The sequence below is a fragment of the Phoca vitulina genome, unplaced genomic scaffold (genome assembly GCF_004348235.1).
Source record: "Phoca vitulina isolate PV1807 unplaced genomic scaffold, GSC_HSeal_1.0 scaffold71, whole genome shotgun sequence".
Taxonomy (NCBI): domain Eukaryota; kingdom Metazoa; phylum Chordata; class Mammalia; order Carnivora; family Phocidae; genus Phoca; species Phoca vitulina.
In genome coordinates this window covers 11,178,141-11,196,142 of record NW_022589774.1, presented here as the reverse complement: position 1 = coordinate 11,196,142, position 18,002 = coordinate 11,178,141, and the positions used below count along the sequence as shown (strand labels likewise).

Sequence of the window (18,002 nt, the reverse complement as noted above, 5' to 3'; positions counted from 1 at the left end):
TGCTCTCTCTCTCTCTGTCAAACAAATAAATAAAATCTTAAAAAAAATTTAAAAAATAGCATATATTGAATGGCTTGAATGAAAAGATGACTTCATTCTATCATCAGATACCTGCTGTCCCTCAAAGGCAGATAAAATTAGTGTAGATAAAAGTGGCTACCAGTGAAGTGGATGCGGGAGGTTGTGATTACGGCATCACGTGTCCCTAAGGGTGCAAAATTCGGTTTTACCATCCCACTGTCAATGTAAATGGTAAGTGGATTTTAAAATGTCCAGTTTTCTTTGAAAGTAAACAATTAAATCTCTGAGCTCACCACCCTGTAGAGTCCTAACCACCTACAGCACCACCAAAGACACCGAGCCAGGGTAAAGTGATTGGTTGGACCTCGGTTATTTTTGTCTCCATTTCCTGGGAAGAACCAGACGTAACACAACTTCTGCTTATGACTGGGATGGAACTACTATTAAATAGATGTAATAGGTTTATTTGGGGGGTGGGTGTGACTGGATCAGCTGCACTAGTACGATCAGCACCCTCAGGGAATTTGTTCTTATTTAGGTGGAACCCCACAAAAGAGATTTGTAGCCTCGGGAAAACAGAGCCTCTTTGAAGGAAAGGGGAGATAGCTTCAAAGTCACACAAAGGGCGTTTCACTGCCAAGGTAGATTCAGTTCTAGAACAATCTAGAAAAATACTCATTCTTCTCTCTAACTTTTTAATCGTGCAATGCATAACAAAATATACCGTGTTATTTGTGCAATATTAAATAATAACAATGAAAGGAACACCCATGTAATCACCACTCAGGTTAACAAACAGAATCCCTGGTCCCACTGTCTTCCATCCAGTGAGAAAGAACCACTCTTCTAAGTTTAATGCCTTTTCATGTCCTCGCTCGTCTTTATTGTTTTATGACATACATATATAACCTATTGATTAGTTCTGCCTGCTTTTTTGAACTTTATATAAATGACTATATGCAGGCAGATGCTAGTATTTCCTTACTGCACAGCCTTACCTTCATGACCGTCCTCCATCTTGACATATGCAGTCATAGGTCATTCACTTTCACTGATGTGTAGAATTCCTAGCTTAAGAATATGCCACATTATTTGGTCATCCACTATATTTCTGAAGGACATTCGGGTTTTGCCTTCAAGAGCTTTACGAGCTCATGTAAACAGTGCTGCTATGGACCCATCAACCATGTCTGGGGCACGCATGCGTGAGGGTTTTCTAGGCTAATACACCTGAGAGGGGAGTTGCTCGTGGGCAAGGTACGTCCAGGTACAATTTTATTAGAAAATACAAATTGTTTTCCAAAGTAATTATACTGGCTTATATTTCCACTGGGGTGAAGAGTGCCTGTTGTTCAACATCCTGGTCAACCATTTGTACCACCAGACTTTCTAAATTTTGCCCATCTTGTGGTGCGAAATGGTATTTTCCCTAGACATTATTAGCTCTTCAAGTTTCCTCTGTGGTGAAATGGTTGTTCACATCTTTAGCCTCTTTTTCTATGAGCTCTCTGTTTTGTACTTACTGATTTATAGAATTACTTTACATAACCTGGAAACCCAACTATTGTCCATTATATGCACTGTAGATAAATTCCACCATTTCCTTTTACTCCCCTACGGTAAATTTTGATAAATGGAATTTCTTAATTTTAATGCAGTCATATTAATGAATCATTTTTCTTAAGATCTGCATCTTTTGTGACTTAATTCAAAATTCTTCCCTACCCCATAGTCATAAAGATATTCCCCTTTATTTTCTTCTAACTGATCTGAAATGTCAGTTCTGTCATTTATTATGGGTCTGTTTTGGGACTCTCTATGCTGTTCCATTAGACCAAACCACATTGTCTCAATTCACTGAAGCTTTACAATACATCTTGGTTAGCTGGCAGGCAAAACTGAGCTCACTCTGAAAACATTATTAGCTTTAAAAACAACATAAGGAAAATAGGAACTAGAACTTACTTTGCTCTGGGTTGATGGACTAATCCTGGAATCTCTTTATTAGTTTTAAGTCTTACGTTTGAACTGGCACTTTTTTCCTGAAAAACATAAAACACACATGTAATAGACAAGGTGAGAATCAGCAATTAAGCAGTGGCATGAACTGTCATCATGGAAATGTTAGATTTGTTTGAGACCCTCCACAGCTGACCACTTCACAAGGGCAAAAAATCCTGCAAAGAGGTTATACTGTAAGGTAAAACTGCCCAAGCATTTTAACAGGGAACACTGTCATGAAAAAAGAAGTTAGCTTTATAACAGCTATAAGTATTTATAAGAAATTATGTGCAACTAATATTTGATGTTTAGGTGTTTTTAGGAAAAATTAGTAAGAGAATCAAGGAACAGAAGATTCTAATGCCAAAGAACAGCAGTAGTGTAATTACAGACGTTGTTTATGTGCTCAGGTTAACTGTTAAATGCAGTGCATTTTGTTTATAAAAGACAACTGCGGTTATTGAGACATGAAGTTTGCATGAGGCCCTCGCAGTGACAGAGACAAGAACATGATTAACAATAACTAATTTATTCCACCCATAACAAATACTGAGATTGAATTCAATTGAATTAATAACATTCAATACTAACTTATATTCAAGAAGCACTTCTTTGGCTTTTAGTCTGATCTGATTTCTTATCCCCAGTTTACCAGCCTCACGGGAAAGAAACATTCTCAAATCTTAAAATGCAAGTATATTGGGACACTTGGGTAGCTAAATCGGTCAAGCGTCTGCCTTTGGCTCAAGTCATGACCTCAGGGTCCTGGGATCGAGCCCCATGTCAAGCTTCTTGCTCAGTGGGGAGTCTGTTTCTCCCTCTGCCCTCTGCCCCCCCCACCCCTGCTGCTTGTGCTCTCTCTCTCAAATAAATAAATAAATAAAATCTTTTTTAAAAAATGCAAGTATATCAGTAGGTATACTATCTCAATAATAGTACTGCTCTGTATTTATACAACACTATCTTTAAAAAATATTTAGGATGCTTTATAATTTGCTCTGACAACACATCCCCGAAATGAAAGGACAGACTATTCTAAACCTATTTATAACAGGTGACTATATCCACTCAAGGAACCTGACGTGTAGCGATAATTAAAGACCCAGGGGAGGGCAAGGAATAAAGACTCCTGTGGGCCAACCCACTGCTCTTACCACATGCAGAGTGATGTGGGATGGTGCATAAAGCAGATGGTCCCCAAATGAACTCTTTTGAGAGGTCCTATTTCTCTCAGGACAGCAGAAGCCATTTAAATCAGTGAAACTCCAACGATTTGCACGCTGTGGTTGTTTGCTATCTACCATTAAACGTGAGCTTATCTGTATAACATCAGGACTCCAAAATACAGGGTAATTTTTGTTTGTGATCTTCCAGGAAAAGAAACAATCGTTATGATTCTTTTGCGGTCTATCTTACCTTCTTTGCCCCACACTAAACTGAAGAGTATTTTCATACGCTTTTAAAAGGCATAAAATATATACTGTTCCTTCTGCTGACACAGCCAGGGAACAACAGATGAACCACCTTAGCTTTCACAAAGCAGCTCCAGGAGGGCTAGGCTTTACCAGTGGGGACTCCGAGCCTCGGTGGGGCCTGCCTGGCACCTCATGGGAGTTACACATCGTATACTGGTAGCACGGATGAACAAGGTCAACAAATGATGAACTTCTTTTTAACAGTGAGAGATAAAAATAGCTTTAATGTAGTCTCTCTGAAGAACTGCAGAGGTAGGTTCCGAGTTAGTCATTTTTTCCCCCTTAAACTTCCTGTCTGCTTGGATTAAGCACCGAAAATGGACACAGGACAGAGCCCTACACTTTTTCCCTATTCACATAATTTCCCAAACGCTGAGCCTAAATGATACACTGTAATTTTGTTATTTATTTTTTGAGACACTGTAATTGTAAACATTGCTGAGGCAGGAACAACGCCTCTAATTCTATGACTGTAAACGATACACAATCGTATTCTGCTTATAGTCAATGTATTAAACGGTACCCTTCACAATGACATTGCTTCTCCGCATCTTCCTTAAAAATACATTGTGTGGTTGCTAGGGAGAGAAGGAAACCCCAAATAACAGGGCTCAATGGATGGGGGTGGGGGGGAGGAGGGGGCGGGGATACTCAGGTCCTGAACAACCATCCCTTTGCGCATGCGCACAGGTGCGCACTGCCAGGAAGCGGGAGGACCAAAGCTTCGGCAGAGGCACTGGGGGGAATGTCACCTTCAGATTTCCCAGTTATAAAAAAGAAAAAAGAAAGTATATATAATTACAGAGAGATTTCTTTTGATTATGTATGTATGATGTATTTGTTTTTACAAATTACCACTCACCAAGATCTTAATATCAATGATCACTTACTATATAGGTCGGGCATTATTCTAAGTGATTTCCATATAGTAACTCATTTTAATATTCACAAATATTTACATATATTAACTCATTCTTTTTTTTTTTTTTTTTAAAGATTTTATTTATTTATTTGACAGAGAGAGAGATAGCGAGAGCAGGAACACAAGCAGCGGGAGTGGGAGAGGGAGAAGCAGGCTTCCCGCCGAGCAGGGAGCCCGATGTGGGGCTCCATCCCAGGACCCTGGGATCATGACCTGAGCCGAAGGCAGACGCTTAACGACTGAGCCACCGAGGCGCCCTATCAACTCATTCTTACGTCCACAATACCTCTCTGAGATAGGTACCATTTTTATTCCTCTTGTATAGATGAGAAAGCTGAGGCATCGAGAGGTGAAGTATTTTCTTGAGACCATACAGGTGATAAGTGATAGTGGTGGGATTTCGACCGAAGCCGAATGGCCCCAGAGTCCTTGCTATTAGCCACTAGGCCAGCAGTTCTCAAACGCTCTAGTATCAAGACCCCTTTGCCCATATTATACAAATTTTGACACATTTCCTTGTACAATATGAAAAAAAAAATCACATTTGTTAAAATTCACCATCAATCTCATTAGGAAAATCTTGACAGAAGCTGTCAAGCTCATGGTGGTATAAAATTTTCCAAAATTCTAATTTTGGTTTAACGTTTGAATTTTATGACTGGCAACACATACTGCCAATTGTTTTCTTTGAAGTGACAGGTTCTCTTCATTCTTTTTTTTTTTTTTTAAGATTTTATTTATTTGACAGAGAGAGAGATAGCCAGAGCAGGAACACAAGCAGGGGGAGTGGGAGAGGGAGAAGCAGGCTTCCTGCTGAGCAGGGAGCCCGATGTGGGGCTCGATCCCAGGACCCTGGGATCATGACCCGACCCGAAGGCAGATGCTTAACGAATGAGCCACCCAGGCGCCCCTCTCTTCATTCATTCTTGAGACAATGTTTGCAAAATACCCAAGCCTGAATATTCATAATTTATCTGTCAGGCATTTTTTTCTCTAAAGTAGAGATGGTATTCCATAAAAACAACCACGAGTTCAGCCTGCAACTCCATCGACTGAACAAGTACTTTTCCTTCAAATAACCATCTTATCTGGGTGTGCAGAAGAAATGCCTTATGTATGCCTCTTTCCCATTTTATCACATAGACTATTAAAAAGCTCTGCACCCAAGGCACAAGACTTAATAAAATTAAATAAAATTTACTGCTTCATCAAGGAGATTCTTAAGTGAAAATGGAATGTATCCTTCCACTGTAAGTGCATGGTGCAGGTGAATACAATGACTATAAGATTGGGGGCCACTGCCTTGATTTTGTGCTAAAGCACCAGCAGTTTCAACCACCATTGCTTTTGCACCATCAATGCAAATGTCAACACAGCAAAAAGGGCAAACTGCTTCTTAGTATTGTTAGGAAAATGAGCTTGAGGACATCCTGAGACTGTTTTGGGGACCCCAGGTCTGCAGGCCATACTTTGACTAGTGTCTCTATTGCCTTTGCAGAGAAAAGAACTATCGATTATTTAATTTGCTATATGCCTTATTTACAAAAATATTTAACCACCATATTGAGGTAAAATTTACATTCCATAAAATTCCATTATGAAGGTATGATTAAGTGATTTTAGTAAATTTATATAACTGTACAATTATCACCACAATCCAGTTTTTGAACAGTTCTATCATCCTAAAAAGTTTCCTCAAACCCATTTGCAGTTCTTCTCTGCTCTCCTCTGTAGCCCCAGGCAACCACAAATCTGCTTTCTGTCTCTACAAATTTGCCTTTTATAGATTCATAGAAATGGAATCTTATCATATATAGCCTTTGGTGTCTGGCATTTTTCATTTAGCATTATGTTTCTGAGATTCATCTATATCGTAGCATCTTTCAGTATTTCACTTATTTTAATTGCTAAATAATATTCCAATGTATGGATATACTGTATTTTGTTTGCACATTCACTATTTGATGGACATTTGGATTGTTTTAAGTTTGAGGATATTGTGAATAATGCTGCTATGAACATTCACATATAAGTCTTTGTGCAAACATATACTGTCATTTCTCTTGGGCAGGTTCCTAGAAATGGAATTGCTAGATCATATGCTAAGTGTATATTTAACTATTTAAGATATCACAAACCATTTTCCAAAGTGGCTGCACCATTTTACATTATCACTTGGGATGCATGATGGTTCCAGTTTCTCCACATCCCTGCCAACACTTGATAGTGTCTTTTTGATTATTGCCATTCAAGTGGTATCTCATTGTGGGCTTCATTTATTTTTAAAACCATGACTTATTTGGATTTGTTCTTTGCATCCCTCAGAATACCTTGCCATGTGAGAGCATTTACATGCCTACCAGTTTAACTATACTTGCATCAAGAAGTCAGCTTTATATTTGCTTATAAACATCACTTAACTTCTTTTCTGGGTTTGTTTGTTGGGGAAGGGGAGGTTTACAGAGATCTGCTTTAAAAAAAAAAGGCAAAGAAACAATCAAATAAACAAAGAAAACCAGAAGGGCTGACAGGACGAGGTTGCTGGGAGCCTGATGGAGGAGACCCAACAGAGAGCCAAGAGTCATGCTATGTCTGGGGTGCTCCAGAAATAAGAACAGAGAATTCGGGAGATGATGGAAGCAGTAACTAAGATATCATTTTTCTTGGCAGAAAAACTGATTTTATTGGTACTTGACACTTATAAACTAATACTTAAAATAAACTGGAACCAAGGGGGACTAAGACGAACCCATTGAATAGGCCCCCAGCAAGCAGTTTGTAGAGCAGTGTTTCTCATGATCCATTCATTTTCGTATCCAGAATCCTCAGGGTGCTTGTTAAAATACAGATTCCCAGGCCCTACACAAGCTTTCCCGAGTATGAGTCTCTGGGATCAAGGCCCAGGAATCTGCATTTTATTTTATTTTATTTTATAAGTAGGTTCCACACCCAGTGTGGAGCCCAACGCAGGGCTTGAACTCATGACCCTGAGATCCAGACCTGAGCTGAGATCAAGAGTCAGATGCTTAACTGACTGAGCCACCCAGGTGCCCCAAGGAATCTGCATATTAAATAAGAGTCTGAGGTGACAAAAAAGTTTGAGAAGTTCTATTTCAGAGAATAAATACCTTTGTGCTTAGGATTCCCCTGGGGTTCTGCAGAGCTGCCTCGGGGTCAACAGGGAGGCCCACCCGAGCAGCTACCCCTTTAACCTGTTTTATACTTAGGGGCTCTATCAGTTGGAAAAAACATCCATTTCTTAAAAATATTTGCAAACTAAAGCCAGGTAGTGACAGGTTTATTTAAACAGCAAATCAAACAACTTTCTCCTTTGCTTGGAATAATTCTCTCTCTTTATGAACAGAGCACACTTGTCAGTGTCTAGAGTAAACTTACCTTTCTCCTAGTTTCTCTGAGGCTGGATGGAGACAGTCAATCCAACTGTATTTATGGGGCTGCTCCCCTGTCCCTGGGTGGCATCTCCCAAAGGGAAAGTCAGAACCCTGAGAGAAACTGATAGCTTCTGTACAAAATTCCCCCCAAACTTCCCCTCCTTAATTTTTTTTTTTTTTTTGGAAGACTTTATTTTTATGTGATCTCTACACCCAATGTGGGGCCCTAACTCACAACCCAAGATCAAGAGCAGTACGCTCCACCGACTGAGCCAGCCAGGTGCCCCACCCCTCCTTAATTCTGAAGGGAGCCACCCAATGCGTTCCGGAAGATGGCAGAAAGCACCCCACCCCGTTGGCAAGGGATGGAACTTCTTTTCACCCGTCAGTTCTTTTTGCCTGTGTTGTCCCACTGCGTCTGAGCAGATCTAGATAGCTGTAGCCCTGCGAGGCTCCCTGAGCTGTTTCTGGGTTGGAAATGTGGGGAGGAATCTCAATTTCTTTTTCTGGGCCCAACAGGAGGAAGTTCAGTCTTATAAAGAAATCCCAGGAGCCAGATGGATGCAGGAAGCTGGAGGCCTAGAGAAAAGTAGTGGGGGTTGGAGCACTAGCCTCTGGGACTGCCAGTGAGGGAGCTACACAGAGAAAAGACACAAAACTACTAAATATGAATTCGCAAAGTGTCCCCCCTACACACAGACTCTGTGTGTGTGTGTGTGTATGTGTGTACATTTGAACCACTGCATTTCAGAAAATACATGAAAACTAGAAAGGTAAATAATTTAACTACAATTAGGAGATTGGGGGGGTACACACATCTTTAAAACAGGAAGACATCAGCTATAAAATACATGAGTAATCATTCCAACTTTGAGGGAGTAACCCATAGAATGTACCCTTTAAGAAAACAACCTCGGGGCGCCTGCGTGGCTCAGTCGGTTAAGCGTCTGCCTTCAGCTCGGGTCGTGATCCCAGGGTCCTGGGATAGAGCCTGCTTCTCCTTCTCCCTCTGCCCCCCCCCACTGCTCGTGTGCTCTCTCTCTCTCTCTCAAATTAATTAAAAAATAAATCTTAAAAAGAAAAACCTCATTTGATGTTTTATATAGGATTTCTCATGTGGCATTAACATGGGATAGGATACCGCTTCCTTCAAATATAAAGGAATTTTAGCTTCTGTCTTCTGAATGATGGTGACACATTCACTCGACCAGAATTTCTGGATATTAACAAGTAGCAAGGCCCAAGCCACCAGATGAAACTGTTGACTTAGATCGACCTATATCTTCATAGTTTCATGAACTCAACACTTCCATTTATAATTACCTGTCCAGGGAGATTATTAGAACTATTAGTATTTTGTTAGAATTTAGTAGTGATGAAGTTGGCATGGAAAGTTATCAGCTTTATGGAAACTCTTTTCCTATAAATTAAAATATACCTAATTTTATATCAAGCAAATGTTAAGTGGGGCAAATCAGTTTTATTTTTTTTTTAAAGATTTTATTTATTTATTTGAGAGCTAGAATGAGAGAGAGAGAGAGAGAGAGAGCGCATGAGAGGGGGGAGGGTCAGAGGGAGAAGCAGACTCCCCGCTGAGCAGGGAGCCCGATGTGGGACTCGATCCCGGGACTCCAGGATCATGACCTGAACCGAAGGTAGTCGCTTAACCAACTGAGCCACCCAGGCGCCCCAGTTTTAAAGACCTAATATATTTTGTGCAGTTGTTTCTCGAGGTAGATTGTAAACATTTAAAATAATCTTTAAAAAGTAAACAGTTGTAAGAAATTTCTTGGAACAGATTTAGTTGTGTACCAACAAATCTAAAACAAAGTCCTTAAGTCACTATGCCAGTATGTCAGTAATTAAAAGTAACAAGCTCTATATAATGTTGTCAAATTACATGAAGAATTTTAAGTTGAGGATGTTTTCCACAAGATGATGTATCTCTGAGTTTTTCAAAGAAGTATTACATACATACCCAGACAATGAACTAATCTGGAAGAACCATATTCAGTTTTTGCCCAAGACGCTTTATCACTTTGAACAGGGGAGATCACACTACAGTAAAAAACAATACCCAGTATTGGTGGTTCAATAAAATACAAGTTTATGTCTTGCACATGCTGTAGGTCTAGCACAGGCTAGCAGCGGGGCTTTGCTCATCCTATCCCTCAGGGACTCAGGCTAATGGAGGCCCCATGTCGGCCCATGCTGTCATAATCATCACAGCAGAGCAGAGAAGACTAGAGCAGAGCAAAAGTTAAGTGCTCATGTTTACTTGGCCAAAGCCAATCAGAGAACTGCACGTAAATTCGAGAGAATGGAGAAAGTATAATCCTGCTACGTGCTTGGAAAGAACAGAACTGGAATATTTATGAATAGCCCTAATGACCACCACGATGCTCATTTTTTTTTTTCAAAAAGTATGTTTTCTTGATCACAGAACTATCTAACATTAATCATAGAAATCTTTTTTTTCTGAATAATCTGATGTCCAACTGTGTCAAGTATCTTATTTGAACTAAATTATGTGTAAGTCACAGAAATATGGAAGAAACTGAAATACTGAAAGTTTAAATTGGGCTAAAATTTGAGTTTAGACTTCAAAAGAAAGCTGAAACTACTTGATTAGCTGACTGTAGTGGATAAGCATTCGTCAATCAGGCTAAATGCCACCTGCATACATGGAGAGGGAACAGAGGCAAAATCTGTGGTTTATACCCCAGAAAACTGCACCTACATCCACACCTACACCCATGCTCACACACTTCTTGAATTTTCCATCTCTCACTTCTCTCCAACCATCAAATACAACAAAACACATAGAAATGCCTATCACATTCGTTGTCATCCATAATAACAAGATCAAAGATTTTAAGAGTTCAACTATCAATGGACTGTGGTCCCCAAAAGACTGCATTTAAGAGCTCTTTAGCACAAAATAAACACGCTTTGTCACAGATTTTTCCGGTGGGTAGAAATATAGCCAGAAAAATCAAAGTATATTTGATCAAAGTTAATAAAATATTAGAATGAAGAAATGCATCACCCATCATGTCTTTAATATTTTAACAAACAAAAAGTCACCATTTATGCAGAGTTGCTAAACTTTCCCTGTGTGGAACCAAAATCTCGACAGGTTTTCCTAAGTTGAGGAAACTGCCAATGTCAAAGCTGAAAACAAAAAAAGTTAAATGATCCAGTTTTTCTTATAGGCACAATTGTTTTTCTCGCACTCATTGTTCTGTTTAAGCCAGCCAAAAAATCAGACTCCAGCCTTCCTGAACTCGCTGGGCACACCCACAATTTTTTTTTAATTCCAAATTTGTCAGTGCCTAGAAAATCTGCCATCTCAGTTTCCTATTGCTCCTATAGCAAGTGAACACACACGTGGGGGCTTAAAACCACACACATTTATTATCTTACACTTCTGGAGGTCAGAAGTCTGAAAACAAGTTATAGGGCTGCCTTCCATCTGGAGGCTCTAGGAGAGAATCCGTTTCCTTTCCGTTCTCAGCTTCTATACGGCACCTACACTCGCAGGCTCATGGTCCATCTTCAAAGCAGTACTGTAGCATCTTCTCTCCTCTCTGACCTCTGCTCTGTCCTTACATCTTCTTTTTCTAACTCTGATTCTCCTACCTGCCTCCTGAAAGGATCCTTGTGATTATATTGGGCCTGCTCAAATAATTCAAGAAAATCTCTCCATGTCAAGATCCTTGATTTAATCACATCTGTAAAGTCCCTTTTCCCAGGTAAGGTGCCGTATTTACAGGTTCCATGGTTTAGGATGTGGACATCTCTGGGGGCAGGCTTTATTTGGCCTATGACAGTGTTCCCCCTGGATTCATACTAAAGATTCAGATCTCTCCCACATGCAAAACAGGTTCACTTCAAGGTATCCCAAAATCTCAACCCATTACAGCATCAACCCAAGTCTCAAGAAGTAGCCAAATCTCATCAGCTCAAAAGTCCCTAAATTTCATTACCTAAATAATCTAAATTAGATATGAATGAGGTTCTGGGTCTAATCCATCCTAGGGCAGAACTGCTGTCCATCCATGAATGTGTGGAACTAGAAATCAAGTGACCTGCTCACTTACAAAATACAATGGTGGGGTAGGCATAAGACAACAGTATAAGCATTGCTATTCAAACAGGGAGAAAAGGAAGGAAAAAAAAAAAAAAGAGTTGCTTGTTCCAAGCAATTTCAAAATCCAACTGGGCAAACTCCATGAGCTTTCAAGGCCTGGTAATAATCCTCTGTGGATTAAGACTCTGCTCTCTGGACCTGCGGCTCCAGCCTTGTGGCCATTCTTCCTTTTTCTTGAAGGGCAGCAACATGTTTGCAGCTGAGCTCTTTTATCAGCTCGTTTCCTGCCTGCAGAAGTTTGGGAGCACGACACCCTTCTTTCATTTCACCCTCTCACTGTCCCTTTCGGTTCAGACTGGCAGTCCTTCTGCTGGTACAACCTCCTCAAGAATGCTATGGGCCTCCTGTGTAAGTCATGGGGCTTCACTCCATTACCAAGGAGGCTCTTCCACAGAGATTCCCTAGAGAATCCCATCTCTGTTTCTGGCTTCTGCTGAGACGGTTGAGGGAATACATGCCTCTTCTATTCAGAGTCATCCGTGGGACCGAATACTCTGAACTTTTAATTTTTTCCAGGGATTAGCAAAAGACTGTTCAGCCACACCCTTGGCCTTCTCTCCAGAGCATGTGTTCCCGATAGCGAATCTCCTAGTTTTAGCATCTTTTGCAATCCGGACAGGCTAAGAATTTCCCAAATCCGTAAGTCCTGGCTCCTTTTTGAAGAACAACTCTTCCTTCAATTTATCTCTTTGCTCTCACATTTTACTATCAGCAGCAAGAAGAAACTAGGTGGTGACTAACACTCTGCTAAGAAATCTCAGCAGAATAGTCAAGTTCATTGCTTAAAGTTCTGCTTTCCACATCCTTGTAGGACATGATTTGCTACGCGTTTGGCCACCATATTACAAGTGTCACCTTTCCTCCAGTTTCTAACTGGAAACTTGCCAATGGTAACTTTCACGTCCATATTTCTACCAACAGTGTGTTTGTGACGACTTATATTCTGTAAGATGATATAGGTTTTCTTCACCATGCTCTTCACCTTTTTCTGAGCCCTTACCAGCAGAGTCTTTAAACATTTTATTTATTTGACTGAGAGAGAGAGAGAGAGAGCACAAACAGGGGGAGCTGCAGGCAGAGGGAGAGGGAGAAGCAGGCTCCCAGCTGAGCAGAGAGCCCTATGTAGGGCTCGATCCCAGAACCCTGGGATCATGATCTGAGCCAAAGGCAGACGCTTAACCAACTGAGCCACCCAGGCGCCCCTAACAGAGTCTTTAATATCCATATTTTCTACTAACTGCTCAAGGCAATCTAGGCTTTTTCTACCATGCTTCTCAGAATTCTCCCGGTCTCTCTCCACTTCCCAATTCCAAAGGCACTCCACATTTATAGGTGTTATTACAGCACTATTATATTTCAAGGTAACAAATTTATATTGGCTTCCTACTGCTGCTTAACAAATTATCACAGACTTATGGATTTTTAGAACACAAATTTGGAGGTCAGAAGTCTAAAACTGGTCTGTAGGGCAGTCTTCCTTCTAGAGGCTCTAGGAGACAATCTGTTTCCTTGACTTTTCTAGCTTCTAGAGACTGACTACTTTTGCTCAAGGCTCCTTTTTTCCATTTTCAAAGTCAGAGCTTAGTATCTCTCTTCTTTGATCTCTGCGTCCATCCTTATATCTTCTTTTTCTAACTCTGATCCTCCTGCATTCCTCTTAGAAGGATCCTTGTGATTCTACTGGGCCCCCCTGGATAATCCAGGATAATCTCTCTATGTCAAGACCCTTAATGTAATCACATCTGCAAAGTCCCATGTAAGGTACCATATTGACAAGTTCTAGGAATTAGGATGCGGACATCTTGGGGGAGGGGGTCATTCTTCATTCTACCTTTTCTTAATGAAGAACTTGGCATCTCACATCTGCAAAGCTCAGTCCTATCAGGACAAAGCAGGTCCATGGCTCACAATGAAAAGTTATGTAGGGACAGAAAGAAGGATTGACAAGTACTTGTGGAAAACCACAAGAATGGCCCATTCTTCACTAAATCCCTGTTTAATGGCCCTGTGTGCCAGACTGTGCTAGAGAGTTAGCGATATGATCCTCACCCACTACAAAATCGGAAAGCGAAATGATGTTTGGAAATGATATAAGTATGTGGTGGAAGCACTTGAGATGACACTTAACTCAGAGGAGGAGGTCAGGGAAGCTTCCTGGAAAGCAAACCAGGCAGGGTTGGGTCTGGAAGGTGGAAGAATGTATACCCTGACAGGGAAAGGAGAGAATATGACAAGTACTTGGAACCATTGAGCCTGGGAGAGCCAGGGAGAGCATGAGGTGCCAGGAGGGCATATGAGAGATGACATGGTGAGGTGGGCAGGGGTGGAGGGCTCATTCTTGGACACTGGGTTTTCCTTTGAAACAAGGAGGAAACACTGAAGAAGTTTATGAACCTTCTGGCAAAATGTTTCAGAGATGGGAGCAGAGAGCCCGTCGGGAAGCCAGGCCAGTAAAACAGCAGAGTCTATGAAAGCTAACTAAGACCAGACGGGCAGAGCATAGAGGATAACAAGAGTATAGCCTCTGGAGTCACACGACCTCTCCACTTTCTATTTGTGTGACCTTGAGCATATTACATAACCTCTGTGCTTCAGTTTCCTTAGCTGGGAACTGGGGACGGAAGTCATACCTCCTTCAGTGGGTTACCTGTTGGACAGGAAGTCCATCACAAATGACAGCTTGTGTTGATAAGATAGTTGCTCCTGAAATAAGGATGAGGACACAGATTTGACAGTTGTCATGAAAATTACCGAGTCCTCACTGTACGCTGAGCGCCTTGCTTTCCTTTGAGGGAAACAAGAAAAAGACAAAGGAGAGCCCCAACTTCATGGAGCAATTGCAAATGTCAGAGAAAAACAAACCCAAATACTAAATAGAGCACTTACTATCATTTAAATTTAAATATCTATAAATAAAATAAATATACATAAACAGAGCATTTATATATATACTTATAGAAGTAAAAGCACTGATAAAATCTGAGGTCATCTGAATGCACAGGGGAGGTGGAAGAGGACAAGGTTTAGTCAAGCATGACAGCCAGGTTTTCGGCTGAGCTGACAACAGGAAACGGTAGTGGCCAAAAGGAGAAATAAAGGAACTTTAGGGTTACTGATTAAAAGGATGAAATATGGATTTCAAAAAATTGCTTTTTCTTCCTTGCTACGTATGTGTAATGGGTGGGTCGACTCCAAGCGAAGGTGTCTTTCTGGGCAAGCAAAGGAAAGGTGACATGGCTATTAAGCAGAAACGGGGCTGGGCAGAGGTGCGTTTTTCTTGAAGGGAATGAAACGTAAGCTTCAGGGCCTATACCTAGATGGCCTGAACAGTCCGAAGAAATTAGGAGAAAATGTAGTCTTTCTGAATGGATACATTAAAATGTAACTATTTTTGAGATATAGACTTTACTTATCACATAGTCTCTCCATGTGGAGCCCAACCAACATTCATGGAGGAGAGAGGCAGGTGAGGGTGCTGTAGATGGAGAGACCACCGGTCTGAAGGCCTGGGACTTACTGGTTTACCTCACAAGAGTGGATCTGAGCTCAGGCCTGACTGGATCCAGGTGGTCAAAAAACACTCCCTCACTCCTTTGCTAATCACCTTGATTTCATTTTTTCCAGGACTCTGTGGCAATGCCTGAGGAGTCCATCCTTACAACCCTGTCACTCAACAGGCAAGAAAGTCTTCCCTGTTAGGGCCATTTTCAAGAATCTCAGGGAAACACTGATTATTAGCTTGCCTTCCATCCGTCCAGTGCCGACTTGGCAGGAGACCACATCTTTTATTCTGCCTGTGAGCTCACTGCCTGAAAAAAAGGTTTTTTTTTTTTCTATTATTGGACATATTTACAAAACATACACATTCTCTGTTGCATGGATTTCTCTTTTTAAAAAGTGTGTTTAAAAAAATCCTTTTATGTTTTCACATACGGGAGTTCTAAGTTTTGACTGGTGAAAAAGAACAGATTTCTTTCTTCTTTGATTATTTCTCCGTAACTTCTAGGATTAGTCCTGGCTATTTCTAAATTTAGCTCCCTGCCCGTACATTTTCTTCTGTACCCTTTTGCCACCTCTCCCAACAGAAGTCAGTGTAAATGAAGGGAAGTCGATGTTTTAACAGTGGCCCCAGGCTTTCTAGCTAATACAAGTGTCAATCCTGTCACGGCACGATTATTTTACAATGTGGAGTCAGTCACTAGATTTCTATACATAGTCAATAATCAAATGTGGCGTTGTTCCATTACTGATGTAACTTTTAGCCCAAGGCTAGGAAAAGACTGGTTGGTTGTAACTAGCATTTGGGTTAAAAAAGCTCTTTAAAATTGAAATATGGTACTTAGGTAATAAAAGGTAAGCACTATTTTTCCCCAACCCTCCCCCCCCACCTCCTTTTGGGGAAATGGGCTGCTAGAAATATCTTCATTCTAAGCTTTGCAAACAGAATTGATCCTGAAATGTTTTAATGGGTTGTGTTTAACCAGGAGTGTCTTTATTTGCTTACCTCCTTTCTAGAAAAGCTCCCATACTCATCTTTTTCCACATCTGCCTTCACAGCTGGTGTACCCTCCCATAAGACTTCTGAGCCGAGCACTTACTGCCGACGTGGGACAATGATGGCCTTGGGCCCCTTCGGCAGCCTGACATCAAGCTGGGGGGAGAAGCTAAGAACCAATGATCTGTGTTCTCTGCCGCTGTCATTTCTCATCTCTCTGAGGATCTTTTATGAGACTTTCCAATGAGGGGCTTATTAGTGGTACGATAGGCCTTAGTTTACTAAGTCTGCCTTGTGTAAAGTAGTTTCTGAATGTTTGATCCCATTTTCTCCATTCTTCTCACTCTAGATCCTACCAGGCAAATAAGTCTTCGCAGACAGCTTGCTTGTTCCCTTCTTCTTTGCCTCTCACCTTAAGTGAAAGTCTTTCCCTACCTGAGTAAAAGGGTGGGGGGTGGGGGGGGAGGGTGGAGCTGGCTTGGAGAGAAAAATATGTTAGACCACGTGTCTAAAAGCTCTGATGAACCAACCACACGGGCCTAAATGTGAGATGATCCCCACTCCTCCAAAGACAAGATCCTCAGAAATGTGTCCTGGCAAGCTTAAATATATAATCCATCCTTCAGGAATGTAGTTGAAACCTTCAGGCGATGGACTTACAATAAATATTAATTCAGCTACACAAATATTTAAAACCACATATTGTGTACAAAATTATATGAATTCAGAAATACTACTTTTTCCTCACTCACATTTCATCAAACAATTTAAATGTCCCAGGTGCATCTGGAATCAGTATTTTCACCATCAGTCACCCGCTTTTTTGAGTTTCTAATGTTTCCAAGGCACATTATCTTCACTTCTGACTCGACGAAATACGCCATTTGAATTTTTGTATGTTGCTGTCTTGGACATTTAATTCCAAGCCATAAATACCCAGGTTAGTGGTGGTGATCTCCACGTTGTGCACCACTTACTGCATTATTCTTTCAACATTAACTGTTAAAAAGGCTGTTATGATGACGCACAGAAGTATAACTAAATTAGAATGGTGCTTTTTTTCTCATTTAGAAACAAAACTGATTCTATCAGCAGGCCCCTCTCTGTAAGCACCTAAAGTGCTCACTGACTAAAGCTGGTGTTTTAGGCTAACGTTTCCCTTAAACTTTGTGTTCAAAATAACAAGAGTGCCCTATACCACGTGGTTCATATAGAAGGTGGCATCCACTTTTCTCAAGGACTCCAGAAAAAAAAATCCTGCTTATATTCTGGCAAATACCGCAACACAGTGAAATCTTCTCATGTGAATATGATTGAAAGGGTATCTTTTTTTTTTTTTTTTTAAAGATTTTATTTATTTATTTGATAGAGACACAGCGAGAGAGGGAACACAATCAGGGGGAGTGGGAGAGAAAGAAGCAGGCTTCCCGCTGAGCCCCGATGTGGGGCTCGATCCCAGGACCCTGGGACCATGACCTGAGCCGAAGGCAGACGCTTAACGACTGAGCCACCCAGGCGCCCCTGAAAGGGTATCTTTTACCAC

The 18,002-nt window shown here is 41.0% G+C and overlaps 1 protein-coding gene across 1 annotated transcript in view; it reads right to left on the bottom strand.

Annotated features, from left to right (window-relative positions):
- The window catches only part of CUNH1orf21 (chromosome unknown C1orf21 homolog), a 216,720-nt gene that overhangs the window by 28,027 nt on the left and 170,691 nt on the right, over positions 1-18,002 (bottom strand). Inside the window, exon 4 of the mRNA XM_032393117.1 lies at positions 1,987-2,063. Coding sequence (XP_032249008.1) covers positions 1,987-2,063 — 77 coding nt within the window. The remainder of the gene's footprint in view (positions 1-1,986; positions 2,064-18,002) is intronic.